At 33.0% G+C, this 15,986-nt stretch overlaps 1 protein-coding gene and 1 long non-coding RNA gene across 3 annotated transcripts in view; one reads left to right on the plus strand and one right to left on the minus strand.

Annotated features, from left to right (window-relative positions):
- Positions 1-15,986, minus strand: part of LOC128249876 (uncharacterized) — a 38,572-nt gene that overhangs the window by 5,052 nt on the left and 17,534 nt on the right. Inside the window, exon 2 of the long non-coding RNA XR_008266006.1 lies at positions 6,417-6,777. This is a non-coding gene — a long non-coding RNA (uncharacterized LOC128249876). The remainder of the gene's footprint in view (positions 1-6,416; positions 6,778-15,986) is intronic.
- LOC106877823 (uncharacterized) overlaps positions 13,790-15,986 on the plus strand; it is a 9,725-nt gene continuing 7,528 nt past the window's right edge. The window contains exons 1-2 of one of the 2 annotated variants that reach the window (XM_052974416.1): positions 13,790-13,896; positions 15,538-15,637. In XM_052974416.1, the coding sequence (XP_052830376.1) occupies positions 13,866-13,896; positions 15,538-15,637 (131 nt within the window). In that variant the 5' untranslated portion in view covers positions 13,790-13,865. Of the gene's footprint in view, positions 13,927-15,537; positions 15,638-15,986 lie in introns of both variants that reach the window. The other variant, XM_052974415.1, reaches the window with a different exon arrangement.

Below are 15,986 nucleotides of genomic sequence, written 5' to 3' on the forward strand. Positions count from 1 at the left end.
TATATATATATATATTTATATATTTATGTATGTTTAAATATATATACGCACATATACCTATTTATATATGTGTGTGTGTATGCGTGTGTGAATCTGCGTCTGTAACACGGTTTTCTGCACGTGTGAGTGTGTGTGTGAGCATGAATTTCTTGGAGACTTTATACGCTTGTGGCTATACATAGGCAAAAATGCGTGTTTCATTATATGATAATAATTCCCACGCATACCTACAATCGTAATCGCTTACAATTTTGTGTGTTTGTATGTTGCTGTGATCCCTTTGTACGGATGATCAATAGTAGAATCTGTATTCCTTGGGAATAATTGGAAGCAACAATGTAGGAAGGATATTGCAGCACCAAACAAATAATGGAATTTCTCTATGAAATATCTACAAGCTAATTCGAAACACTAGTGTGGGCGATAATTTGCTTCATTATATTCATCCTATTGAAAATGTTGACAGGTGATAGATTTAGCATGCTGTGTCGCAATTTATACCTATTTACAAGTATTGGAAGAGGGAGATTAGCGAGAAACCAATTTAAGGACGCAGAAGAAATAATATGATCTATCTATCTATCTATCTATCTATCTATCTATCTATCTATCTATCTATCTATCTATCTATCTATCTATCTATCTATCTATCTATGTGTGTGTGTGTGTGTTTGTGTGTGTGCGTGTGTGTTCATATATGTATATATATTTATGCAAGTATATATGTATATATATATATATATATATATAAATACATGCACATACCTGTATGTTCTATACACACACACACACACACACACACACACACACACACACACACACACATATATATATATATGTATGTGTGTATATGTGTCTGTATGTGTATGTATTATATATATGTGTGTATGTGTGCATATATATAGTACATACACACACCACATACGCACACTCACATGTGCACACACATATCCACGTATACATATATATTGTAAATGTTGCTACGATGTTTTACACATAATATTTTTGCATTCTTCAATAAAACCTCTCCGAGAGAGAATTCATCTCTGTTTGTTCCGATATTTTATCCAATCACGTCACATTTCTCAACAGAAACGTATGTGGTCTACAATTAATGTTAGAAATCATTACCTCTGTGGGTGAACGATGAGTGATGCTATTAATTTGACATTAAGGTCTTGCTGTACTTCGACGTTGTGCGCTGCAACGAGTGTTTACTTCTCGTACCGTTATATCGCGGTCACTGAATTGTTAATACAACCACCCCTACACACACGCACGCACACACACACACACAAACACTCATACACACACACAAATCCAATTCCATTTGAAAGAGATGAATTGTCTTTTGTTTTTCCGTTGCTCTAATACACTTCTTTCTTCTCACTTTGAGATTCTATCCCCCATTTAAATCATTGTCTCCCAGGTTTTTTCCTCTCTTTTTGTCTCTTACGATTTCTATATCAATCATATGTAGCATCAATCTCTTTCAAAACTCATATCATTCTTTACTTTGTATCCTCAAGGACAAAGAGAACAAAATAATAATATCTACTGTCTCTCTCTCAAACTAGGAAATTTCCTCCTAACTCCATATAACCCAAAGAAATGTTAAACATTACAGGTTAAACCGCTTATCTGCCATGCGATAGAACAGAAAAAAAAACAGCATCGTAGAATAAATCAATATTTATATCCTGGTTACAAAACCTCTCACTATTTCTGTCAAATATACATGTTGCAAATGCAACCTGCATGTACTGCGTTTTTTCCAAACTTATGAGAACAACGATAGTGTAAACGACATGTCTGAAAATAAGATGTATATACAAAGCAAATACCAGATGTAATTTAGATATTTTTGTAGTTTTAGAAAATAAAATATCAAGATATTAAATATCAAGATATTAAATATTCGAAACTTTAATATTTATTGTCTTTTGTAGTTGATTTTCCATACACGCATGGGTGTAAGTTTAAACGTCAATGTTTTCTGATTATATTCTGTAATGCTGAGTAAAGTTAGATGTTACTTTTGTTTCTCTGGCGATATAAAATTCTGTATCATAGAACTAATTTCACTCTCCGTAAAATGTGTGTGTGGTTTGTCAGATAAACAACCTTAAATACTGCTCGAAACGGCATATATATATATATATATATATATATATATATATATGAATATAAACATCTAAGTAATTGTACTCTGTCATTGGGATGAAATCGAATACATTGTGTCCTTATAAGAGGCAGATATCTATTTTATAACGATTAAAATACAGAAAGATAACTATATGAGGATTTGTAATTAGAACGTTGATCCTCCGTCAATACAATGTGCTCAGTGCTACATCGATTCGGTCAGCTACCATGCCTGTAACTTGTTAAAATATACGGCTGACCTACTTAAAAATGCTATTGGATTTTGCTGTAGATAACATTTGATACAATGTAACACGCTACTTGCCAAGAAATTCTTCCATAAAGCTGAGAAGTAGCAAAATCATTTCTTACTTCTCAGATGAAATGGCCATTCAATATTTCATCTTAATTTTGAATTTGAAACAGATACGTATGTTCTGTTGAATTACTGGGTAAATGTTCAAATCGATAACTGAAAATTTATAACTATACTCCTGCAATAAGTATATTTAGCTATTGTAGTATTATTAGCATTGGTATTCTGTCATAATACATTATTTTATGGATCTGAGTTTAATTACATATAAATATATCTGCCAAAAATTCTGCGAATTTACGATAGCTCTACGACAGCGCTAACACTCAGGGATGAAACGAAATTGTAGTGTGCATTTCAATATTCTTGATGTGACACAGTATGTTATTACTTCTGCTTGTATCGAACGTTATTTTTGGAATTTGCACACACAGAATTAAATACCGTACAGAGCATTTGAGATACTAGTATAAGTAGAGAACAACTGGCGATTGTAGCATTGACTGAAGAGGCATAACAAGGGCGAAGCACCAGTGTCTTAAGGTCTTGTCTCAAATCCCTCCACGTCACTGAATCGAATATGTTTTCAACATGCATTGATCGAATGGAGACGTTGTTTTTATAAGATTAAATAATATAAGAGCGAATAACTACGTTCAACCCTGATGGAACGCATTACGAATGGATATAAATACCATTCTGTAGGTGTGTGTGTGTGCGTGCATGCATATATATATATATATACATACACACATACATACGTAATTGCATTGGAACCCACTTATGCAAACTATTTGTATGTAAATAATGACTATCATTTTGAACATATTTCTCATCATGACTGTTATGGTAACGTCATTATCTTGAATTTTCTAAACTCCCTTAATGTATTAGTCAAACATTGTGCTGTATACTGAATGTATGCAGCTTGTCATCATATTTTCGATAAAATATAATTAATACGAAGGTTTAATGAGTGTAGCTTTATATGAGCATGCTGAATTTTTTACGATTTTTGCCTTTCTTATTTTATGTTAAGAATTCATACTCTAGAAGCGTTGATATTACATTCTATTGAAAAGAATAACTGGCAAAATGTTCTGATATTTAGCCATTCCCTTTATGATACAAGTGCATGTCCCGCCAAGCTTATATTATGAATCTATAAAATATCAACAATGCAAGTATTGGTGTCCATATATTATATCTGGACAATAATAATCCAAATAAAATATAAACAAGCCAACGTACGACACATATTAGTAAGTTGGTAGTAGTAGCTTTAGTAGTAGTAGTAGTAGTAGTAGTAGTAGTAGTAGTAGTAGTAGTAGTAGTAGTAGTAGTAGTAGTAGTAGTTAATTGTTATAGCAGCAGGATTTGTTCGCTCTCATTGTACATAGTTTTATGAATATGGATTCAACTGGATATGAAGCATTTGTTATCAAAGTTTCTGCGAATTTTACTTGGAATGTTAAGATGGCAGCACAAGAAGTAACAAAGCTGTGATCTGCATTTCAATATTCTTCTATGTTTCTTATTTCTAAAAAAAAAAAATCTATGTATGACTGTTTGTGGTTATATCGTGCTTGGTAGGTTGATATACAAATGCAGCTCGTAAATGTCTATGCGATGAAGGAATATTTATGAACACACAATTGACACACACACACATAGAGGAGCGCGTGCATATACACTCTCTCTCACACACATATGTATCATATCTGGCTTCACATACACCTTCTTCAACACTTTTCTTTTCAAGAGGAAAACAGTGGATAAATCAAAATGGTTTTGAAAGGAAAATGTGGTACATAATATCACTGTCTTCCAAACTATATATTTCTTATCAAAGATTTTATGATTCTAGGTCGATGTCACTACTCTGTAGCCGCAATATTATTTATAACATTTTCTAATAGCATTAAACTATCATTTTTTATCGCCGTTTGGCCACGTAACGCTAATGTAATATCTTTACAATAAGGACGATAGCTAATAGAACACACAAACTTTACTCTGAAATTTACTGTACGCGTTTACGTATTTTCCACTATTGACAGCGAGAATCTTGCACATCGTTTACCTAAATCCACCCTGCATACCCGAGATAAACTGTCTCCATTTATGTACTACTTCTCCTTCAACTAATACTTATCGCTACATATACATCTATGCTAACTATGTATTCCCCGCTTGTTGCTGCAAACTAACAAGAGCGATATTGCAGTTTGTGCACGATGCATTACATGCAAACGCTGAACTACAGTGCTAATACCTATCTTCGCCAAATTCTTCCCCCTCTCACTCTCATTGTGATCAGATTCTATTACTCAATTCTATTACCCAATTCTCAAGAATTTTTTAATAGCTTTGCGAACCATCCACCTGCAAATCTCGCTCCCAACATGACAAAAGTGATGAACATAGCAATAAATAATAAGCGTCTCCAAAATCTTGAATTTCTCTCGAATCTTCGCTCACTTATTCTGCCGTAAGATATACTTGAGATCACCTCTTCGATATTACTCATTAACGGACCATGGTATTTGTTTCGTAAAAATGACAACGTACCTGATAATCATCCAGGTCGCCAACGATTTCAAATTTTGGCACAAGGCAATTTCGGGGGAGGGGTAAGTCGATTTCATGGAGCTCAGTACTCAACTGGTACTTATTTTAACGATCTGGAATGGACGAAAATCAAAGTCGACCTCGGAGGATTTTGAAATCAAAACGTAAAGACCGATGAAATACTGCATACTGCCCGGTGTGCTAACGATTCTATCAACTCGCCATCTTAATAATAATAATAATAATAGTGGTAGTAGTAGTAGTAGTAGTAGTGTCTGTCATGTAACATCGAAAAATTAGCATATTTGTGATCGTCGTAGATTATATGTAGTATATGCAGTGGAAATCTAGTGAGAAATATTCGCAAAGAAATAATGAATGGATTATAAACAGTCTTTAAACATTGTAATATTTGCCATTTACCGTCAAGTGAGCATAGCTTTGAAGGAATTTGAAAGCAATGTTTTTTTTATCATCAGATTGTTATTTCCTGAAGAGAATACAGATTGCGTTACTTTGATGTATGCAGATTTTTTTTTATCAAAGCATTCCTTAATGCCACCATTTACCGGCCGTTATAATAGAAAGCTAAAATACACAATTCTCTGTTTAGAGTTTTCAGTATAGAATATCTAATGGAATTTTGATTACACAAAAATTGTTCGACGCATCCTTGAAATTGCCACCAGTCACCAGACATCAACACTGCTGAAAACAGAACCAAGAACTTAGGGAGTTCAGTATGTGTGTTTCTGTCACGTCTTATAAACCGCCGCACAGTTATAAACTTTAGGATTTGTTTGACGTGGCTGAACTGTCAAAGCTGCCATAGAAAATCGTATTCAATCTAATGTGACGAGAGTGAATAAAGATTCAAGCAGTGATGTATATAAGTTACTCATCAAGAGAAAACTTGAATCTGAATAGGAATATTTACAGATCGGTAATGGAATTTTATTCCAAGGGTGAAAAAAGTGGCGAAATAATATTTCTAGTTCTTTCGAAGTAACCTTTGCAATAAAAGGGTTGATTATATATTTTTTATTTATTTATAAAACCTGAATACTGCTATATTTACTCCATACAAATGAAATTATTCAATTCATCTCATAAATTGCTGATGTTTTGGAAAAAATGTTCTTGCATAGAAATAGGCATTTAAAATTGCAGAATCAATAATTTGTATGCGAATGTGCAACAAAATATTGGAATGTAATAATATCACTCAAATTGTTTCGTTCAAGATATTGAAAAGGTTTCTTCAATTTACAATAGCTTTTATAAAATGATGAACAAATGTAATATATATATAAATAAATATGTATGTATGTAGGGTGTATTGGTTTACTGTAAGTTTATTTAACGGTGTGGAAGTTATAAATACTTTCGTGAAGACTTGGTGAAGCGGTTGGTAAAAGTATTTCGATAGTGAGAGACGAACTGAAGAAGAGAGAATATTATACGTAAGTCTGTTTCGACTGAGAAACTTAGTAATTTTGACTCTATCATGTTTTAGAAGCTCAGTACGGATGGAATCTAATCCAGAGGATTTGCTATTCTTCACGGTCTTGATTGCTTCGCGTACGTCTCCCGTCTCCCTCTATTATATCGCTGACGAGTACCTCTCTTTTATTGCTCTCATTTCCTATTCTATCAAATTTTGAAGTTGATGTAGTTTCTTTTGCACGGCCAACCTGTTGGCTTCTATGCATTGAAGTATTCATCGAAGCGCTTCTAAATTCCTACTGAAAGAGAAACAGAAAAAAAACATTGTAAGTTGTTTTATCATTTTGAATATAATGAATCTGACATTGTAAATTATCGCAGTTCTTGTGGATGGTCTCTCATGATAAATTAAGTAATTATCATAAGAAGAACAATTTTTTTATCTTGTCAACAAAGCTAGACGTTAATTTGTACCTTTTGTTGATATTAGTGTTACATTACAAAAACAAAACAAAAAAAAAGCATAAAAAAGCAAACCAAATAACCGAAAATTGACAAAAAAAGTATTTTAGTTGTTTTTTTTTTTATATAGGATTGATTGTTTTGAATTTTTCAATGGTAAATTTATCGATATAATTAATTAATTATTTTTTTGCGTAGACTATTTTCAGTATTATCCGATACGATGGAAAATATGACAATAAAGGTAGGTTATCTCTGTTGTAGACACCAACACTGCCATTTATTGATTCTTATACTAAACAAGCTTTGGATATTATAAATGTGTTTGTGTGTGTGATTGTGTGCGCTATATACTCATTTTAAATATCATACCATCATGACATTTAAAAATCTTATGAATATCATCGGAAACGTTTAATAATATATGGCAGTAAATGACATTTATATTTAGCTGACGAATTCATTTAAGAGACTAGATATTAAAACGCTTTTCAGCATGCATGTTATCTGAGATAACACACATCTCAATATCAGTTTAATATAATGACCAACGTCCCAGTAGTTCATGTGATGCACTGCAACAGTCTTTCATGTTGTAGTAGCGTTGGATCACTTTGAGCCCGCCAGTTAGTTTAACATTATGAAGTAACCCCATCCGAAAGAAATATCGCTGGTGACTGAGACCATTCTTCTTAATGTGCACATGAAATGGTGATCATTACACGTACTGATCCCGAAGTTTTTGACTGTCTCTGGAATACAGTGCCTTCGGTTCCTATATATGCAGGCTGTAGAGCGTTTGACATTGAAACCTCCAAGGATTGAACTACATGTTGCTTTGTCTCGTCGCGCTTGCATAGTGCATGTATATCCCGCTGTTAGCTTGCAACATCGTCAGGGCTCTTTATTTCCTATTAATCTTTTGTATTATAGTTGTAACTCTTCACATAGCTGTCTGTGTGTTCCTGGTCGAGTTTAAGAGAGCTACTTTAAGCAGTAATGTCTGGATGACATTTCCGACGTGGACACTAAGCCTAGGACACATTAACCTCGTAGGACACCGCGCATCTTGGATACCATGCCTGTGGGATAGCACGCATGGGGAACACCACTTAAAATCTGTGATTTCCCAAGAGTAGTCGCCATTGGTAGCAATTGCCTGGCTTCTATATTTTAAGAAGCCGTGTAGCAAATCTCCTTGTTTAACACCATTCTTAAAGGGCTTTGGAAAGACAAGATATACCACATCAGTATTTGAATAGTGAAGCAGCTGCATACGTGTATATGTTGTATATGAATATTATACACGCACACACACACACACACATACAAACACACACACATATGTGTGTGTGTGCATGTAGGTGTGTATCTATTTATATGTATATGTGTGAAAGTACATATATTTGTATATGTATATGTTTGTATAAGTATATATATATATACATATATACCTGTATTTTTCTATATGTAATGAATTTATGTATGTGTAAGTGCATATACATATGCGTATACGCAGAATTCATGTTTCTCTTTGTCACAATTTTCTTGCATTGGAAGACATACTTTTATGATGTCGATACTAAAATATTTTCCCCGAGCTTTCATTATTATCACTTGCTCGGACAATGTCCAGTATCCAGTTAATGACATTTCCATGACTTTCCCCATTACAATTCGTAATCCATTTCTAAGCTCGTTCCGACCAGAGTACACCACTTTTTGATGTCTCTTACAAATTCACCATCACTCGTCTATTTTGAGTTTGATATTCCCACAATAACAATATTCAGTTTTCTGCTTTCTATGAAAAATTGTAATATCATTCTCTTTCATATATTGTTCTTAACTAAACTATTGCATCAAAATCATTGAATCCCGTTAGGAATAAAAGAAAGTAACACGTCAACTTGATTTTATGCTATTAATAAGGACATCTGAAGGAATAGTCTACCTAAGTACCAAACGTGAATGACCGCTAGACATAAACGAAAACATTTACAAATGCTTTAAAGAACATAGCATCGCATTTGATAAGTAAAACACACAAAGGATCCGGCTATCGGCTGAGTCCATAGTGAAAATTAAAATATACGAAGCCCATTATAGCCATCCCGCTCAAAACGTCCCTGAATAAGGTTTGTTTAAGGATGCTGAGCAAAATACCCATGTTTCCAAAGGTGAATTCTTAAAACCCCAAAGAATTCCTGGCTATGATGCTCCCCCACTACTTCTGCTCGTAATCAAGTGATGCACATATCGTCAGCCACCAAGGGACATGCTCAACTAGTTAAGCTCAAACAACTGACAAGCAAATCTGTGGTATTGAGTAGAATATTTGCTGTAGCCCATCTTGTTATACCAAGACAAAACAATGTACATGATAACACTACCAGTCAAATAAGACCAGAAGCCATGAGAGCCACTGCCTGTCTTATTATTATTATTATTATTATTATTATTATTATTATTATTATTATTATTATTATTATTATTATTATTATTACTATTATTATTATTTCATCGTTTTGTTGTTGGTGGTGATTGTATTGAATGTTATTTAAAATTGCCCTTTTTCAAATATATTTACAATATCTTTGTAATTATTGAGTCTCGTTTTAACAAATATGCTACTGGTGTAAATACTTCAAGTGTTGCAATTAAACGCTAAACTAAGGATTTACGACAAGTCTGTATCCGAGTCAAAACATGCCGAGTACAAAATAATAGCCATCAGTAGTCTAACTATTGTGAACTTCATTATGAACATCTTCAAGTGACACACAACTTCTTATTCAATTACAAACTACAAAATAATATTTACTAATGGCATCAAAATCGTTATTCATATTTACATTTCTAACATAATGGTGACTGTAGTAAACAATATTTATTGGAACAAGATCTGTAAGGAGAATGCAGATATGATCTTTCAAACTTTTAGGCTGATGGAAATTGGAAATTCGATTATTTATTGTTTGGCGGCATTATACATCATTAAGAAAGATCATAAGATAAAAGTTATATAAGTTTAATGTAGAATAACATTTTTGGTCTTCTACACAGCAATAATTTTCGAAAGAATAAAAGTACGACACACCATGAACGCATGAATTTAATAAACAAAGCACACACATGCCCACGGGCGCATACACGCAAGTGTAGAATGTGGCAGACAAAATCTGGCGTAGATGATGGAGTCTATGTTGTTTTCAGTACACGCACAAACACACACACACAAACATACACACACAAACACACACACACATCTATCTATCTATCTATCTATCTATCTATCTATCTATCTATCTATCTATCTATCTATCTATACCAGGGATGTCCAACCGTTTTACTTAGTGGGCCAAATTATAAGTTTATGTTTATTCACAGGCACACGAATGTACTTAGATATAAACTTTTAAAATATTCAAAATAAAGTGAATATATTTTTTTCATAACAAATAGAAATACAAAATAATGTGCTATTGACGGTAAAAATCACACTTAGGCAAAATATCATCAACGTGATTTTTGGCATTACTTTCCTTTTATCATATTCTCAATATTTGCTTTTATAGTAGAATTCTTTACTCTCTGCTTATTTCTTTCAGCAATTTTCCTGTTTTTTTTATACATGAAAGAATTGTTCTCAGCAGTATGTATTACTCCACAAGCACAAGAGTTTTCTAGCTAGATTGGCAATTTTATCTAATTCATTGAAAGAATGAAATTTCTTGTAAAAGTCAAGAAAGGCATGTTGTCTATGACAAGTTTTCAAAGATTCTCTACTTGAAAGTTCAATGAGTTCTTGCAGGTATTTGGCTGGTGCTCCACATAAATAAATGGAAATGGATCACTCAACAATTTTAGTTCCGTTTCTATTTTTCTGAAGTCTGAAAATCTGGTTGTAAAATCTAACAATGCTTCACAGAATTTAACGTATTTTTCAAAGTTCACAGGAAATTCTTCTAGGTTTTTAGATAAATTCTGAAAACGTACAATTTCTCCACTCTTCAATTGCATTATGTTTCAATTTCTTAGTAAAACTTGTTATTCGCTCAAACATTGAACAACATAACTGGTCTTTTCCGTATAAATGCAAATTAAGTTCAGTTAATATTTCAGAGATATCTACTAAGAAAGACAGATCATTCAGCCATTCTTCTTTTGCTCAAAAATCTACATTTTGCTTTTTCTTTTGCATGAACTGTTTTATTTCAGGCAACAATAATTGAAATCTATTCAAAGTTGCTGTTTGACTGAACCATCTGACATTTGAATAATAAATAACGTTTTCAACGCACTGACAACGTCTACCAAGTATGCTCTGAATGTACGATGGTTCAAGCCCCGAGATCTGATAAAATTAACAACATTCACAATATCTGACATCAACTCTTTCATATCTAATGTTTGCGTACATAATTACTGTTAATGAATCAAGCAATGATAGCAAAGTATATCATGGTCAACCATTTCTTTGAATAAAGTAATAAACCCATTATTTTTAACCGTTAATGCGGGAGCACCATCAATTGTAATCGAACTAATTTTATTTCTTTCAACATTGAACTGTTCTAATGATAAATCAACATGCTCAATTATGTCCCTGCTAGTTGCTGTACACTTCATATGACACACGTTCAACATTTCTTCAGTGATATTAAAATTGACATCAATTCCTCTAATGAACATAACCAATTGTGCAGTGTCACTTTGTTCAGTACTTTCATCCAATACTAAACTGTAATGAACACATTTCGATAACTATGTCTACAATGTATCCACAATACTGACAACTAAGTCATCAATTCTTCTATGAGTTGTCTGATGCAACAGACTTGTTTCATTGAATAAGTTCACCTTCTCTGGACAATATTCATTAAAAGCAATTACAATACATTCTTTTATTAATCTGCCATCTATCATTGGCTAACTTTTCTGAACCAATTTTTCAGCTTTTAAAGACCTAACTTTTATACATGTACTGGTTTTCCCAACATGATTTTTGAAATTCTTTTGTTGCGAACTAAGCTTCTTCAATTCATGTATTTTCCTTCTTTTTCCGTTTAATTCATTATATTGTAACTCATGTTTGGCAGCATAGTGACGCTTAATATTACATTCCTTGCACACAGCAATGTTATCATTACCTACGAGGCAGAGAATATTATTGCACGTTTCAATTACGAAATTGTGTATAGAAATAAAGAATACAAAAACAAAATGAGGTATCTAATCATTTTGTCTTAACAATACTTTCTGCTGAACCATGGCTCATGTATCCACGCTAATAACACAGTCAAGCACTATAATGCCGTTAGTGTATGGAATAACACAAGTTGTTATGGATACGTTGGGCAAAGTCAGGTCAGCATGAATATATTATATTTACCACAGAAATTATTAACAATAATAATATCTTTATGAATATTCAATCCTTATTGAATATTTTTCATTCAGGTAGTTCTGCTTTTGGCGCAAAATAAATCAGAATGCTGCCAGAGTTTCAGCGTGACGTGTTTTGAATGCTTAGTATATATATATATTTATATATATATATATATATAAAACGAAGAGAAGTAATAAGTATAATCATCTCTTTATTTGCGCAATATTAGTGAACATCCACAATTCACAACAATTTTATTTGTTGTTTCCTTAATAGATTGGGATTCGCGAGAAATCTATTTCTAATAGGAAACAAAATTGCACTTTCAGAATATAACACAGTCGATGTTAAAAGGTTAAAAGCACAATCATTATTTTACAATATCATCTTTCATGAACGGTCGTATGTAATTATCATCTAAAATTAGAGTTTCGATGAAAGTCAAAATTGCGTCATTTTCAGAACTTTTTCATTACTCTCTTCATTCCAGCAATTTATTTTACTTCAAATGCTTCTGATGTAATGCGTATTAAATCCGTCATTTCTTATCGTTAAACGTAACCTAACACATGCTTGTATTTCCACGTATCTTCTTTTCTCTTATTATTAAAACAGAATATTCTGTTACCGAATAAGTTACGCTTATGTATTCGTATCATGCTTGAATTTCCTGTGAAATTGCAGAAGTTAGTTTTATGGATAGTGCCTTCGTAGGATTCTTTGCCCTATGCTGTGAAGTGTGAGACATGTCTATGCATATCTACATTTGAATAATTGCATAATATATAAAACCATCAATACATTTTATGTTTTAAATATAAATTGAATTACGAATATATAAATTTTAATCCTCTTTATAACACTCAGGTGAAATCATTAATTCTTACAGTAAAAAAATACTAAGCTGCCTCATCCTAGTTAATCCTTAAATTTTCAAAGCATTGATATTGGTTTCAAATTTTTGGCACGAGGGTTAGCACTTTCCGTGGAGGTTGGGGAAGTCGATTACATTGAACCCAAGGCTCAACTGGTAATTAATTTATCAACCTTGAAACGATTAAATGCAAATTCGATCTCATCAGAATTCCAAAGCATTAAATTTAAAGGAAATAAACAATATATATTTATTTAAAGTCCACAAGGGGCTAAATATAGAAGGGATAAACAAGGACAGACAAAGGGATTAAGTCGATTACATGGACCCCAGTGCGTAACTGGTACTTATTTAATCGACCCCGAAAAGATGAACGGTAAAGTCGACCTCGGCGGAATTTGAACTCAGAATGTAGAGACAGTCGAAATAACGCTAAGTATTTCGCACGGCGTACTAACGTTTCTGCCAGATCTTTTGTAAATAAAAATATATATGTATATATTCATGTAATAAATTGTTCATTGTGGTAAATTATAAAAATGTCATTTTTATTACTTCTCATCATAAATATGTCAAATTTTATCACAATACCAATCCATATAAATTAGGTTACATTACATGAAACAACCTACGTCAGTTGCGCATAGCCTCGAAAGAAAATGTGCTTAAGAGTGATATCCACGATGAAAGGTCATATATGTGTTTTTCTTCTCATTTTTGGTAAATTAATTTTATTTTAAATATTCTTAACTTTTATTGAAATCCATAGAATGTCACATTCTGTCTTCGATCGATCGATCGATCGATCCATCCATCCATCCGTCCATCCGTCCGCCTGACTGTCTGTCTGTCTGTCTGTCTGTCTGTCTGTCTGTCTGTCTGTCTGTCTGTCTGTATGTATGTATGTATGTATGTATGTATGTATGTATGTATGTATGTATCTATCTATCTATCTATCTATCTATCTATCTATCTATCTATCTATCTATGTACGTATTTACCTATCAAACGATCGATCGATCTATCTCAGTTTAGAGAAATAGCTACCTAGCTTTCTGTTTACCTACAAACACATATACGCTCACAGGCACACACCCACTCACATACATACATGCTTGTGAGCCTATATATATCTACACATACATATATTCCCAGAACGCGATCTGTTTTCAAGTTTTAATCCACCCGTATGTAATTTTTATCAATGTCACCGTAGTCTAGATGTTTATCTATATGAATATATAAATTTATTTAGCAGCATATATACATTTGCATATATTTCTAATCCGACTATCCATGATGAAAGGTTATATATGTATATCACAATATTTTCCTCATGATACTATTTACCGTGTGTGAAGCAATGATATTTTTGTTTCATTTATATAATTGTACGTTTAGAATCTCAAGTACTAACTATAATAATTACATACGCATTCGCTCTCAGTCAAACATGTATGACGAAATAATAACTATATTTACAGAATCATGCTAAATATACACAAGTTCACCTTACTTGGTTAGACCCCAGTGCTCTTAGAATACAAGTGTAATATCGAGTCGAGAAACTGATTCGTGTTGGTTTTCCTAACAAAAATCATTGTTATTTGATTGTTTCCTCTCGTCTGTATGAATTCGTATGGAAACTACGTCATGTACGATATTAGCATAATGAGACAAAAATAGAAAAGGACAGTGGAACTGACAAACATAAATTCTCGCATGACAAGACGGAGTCACTTCTTTAGAGGCGTTATCGTTAAATAGGCACAGTGTAGCGCCATACTGGAATCAGTGGAACATGAAACAGCTGCTACGAATGCATTATTTTGACACCATGGAAGACATTATGCGAATGATAAGGAATGAAGGATACTGAAACACTTTCTCTTAGTACATATGCTATCCATCAGTAACACCAATCAATCCTCAAACCGCATTTATGTCTGCCAACAGCAGTAATCAAAGAAATATTTGTTTTACATTTCGTAGAAATATCGACAAGTATCATACGTTTATGCTGATAAAAGTAGGTCTGAAACAGTTTTCGTTTCAAACCTATTAAGCAATTTTTCTTCACAAACAGAATAGTCAGCAAAAAGCAAAACCGTCCCATAACTATACTGCTAGCAATATTGCGAAATCTCTCAAACCTAAGTTTAACGAAAATGTGCCACACCAATCCAGTATCAAATTATATATAAATTTACATTGTTGGACGTTGGTTTCTTTTCTTCTTCGAAATAAAATCACCAATTGTTCTTTCAAATATGTTTTAAAAATTATAATTTATATTTCTTACTTTCTGTCTGTTGTTTTATCAATATTTAGGTATTGCAGAGGCCCAGAATTGTGATGAAATGCAAAGCAAACACTGTCCAATGGCCAAGCTAAATTTTACTAAAATCATGGATGGAAAAACATTCTGCAGGTAAAACTGCTTCTAATCATTTTATTAACATTACCTTCATATATACACACATAAGTGAGTATGTTCCTGTATGCGTGTGCGTGCACGCTTGTATGCGTGCTTATGCATTATACACACACATATAGAAAGAAATAGATACGACGAGCTTCGTTCAGTTATTGCTATTCCCCCGACCAAATCCAAATGAGAAACCTTTCGGCAGCCAATTGCAGAAATACATGCCGGAAGTGAGACTGTACACAAAATCATATGGTTGTGATTCAAACTGCTTACCACATACATTGTTAGCTTCCTCACATTCCCCCGCTCTCTCTCTCTCTCTCTCTCTCTCTCTCTCTCTCTCTCTCTC

The sequence above is a fragment of the Octopus bimaculoides genome, chromosome 18 (genome assembly GCF_001194135.2).
Source record: "Octopus bimaculoides isolate UCB-OBI-ISO-001 chromosome 18, ASM119413v2, whole genome shotgun sequence".
Taxonomy (NCBI): domain Eukaryota; kingdom Metazoa; phylum Mollusca; class Cephalopoda; order Octopoda; family Octopodidae; genus Octopus; species Octopus bimaculoides.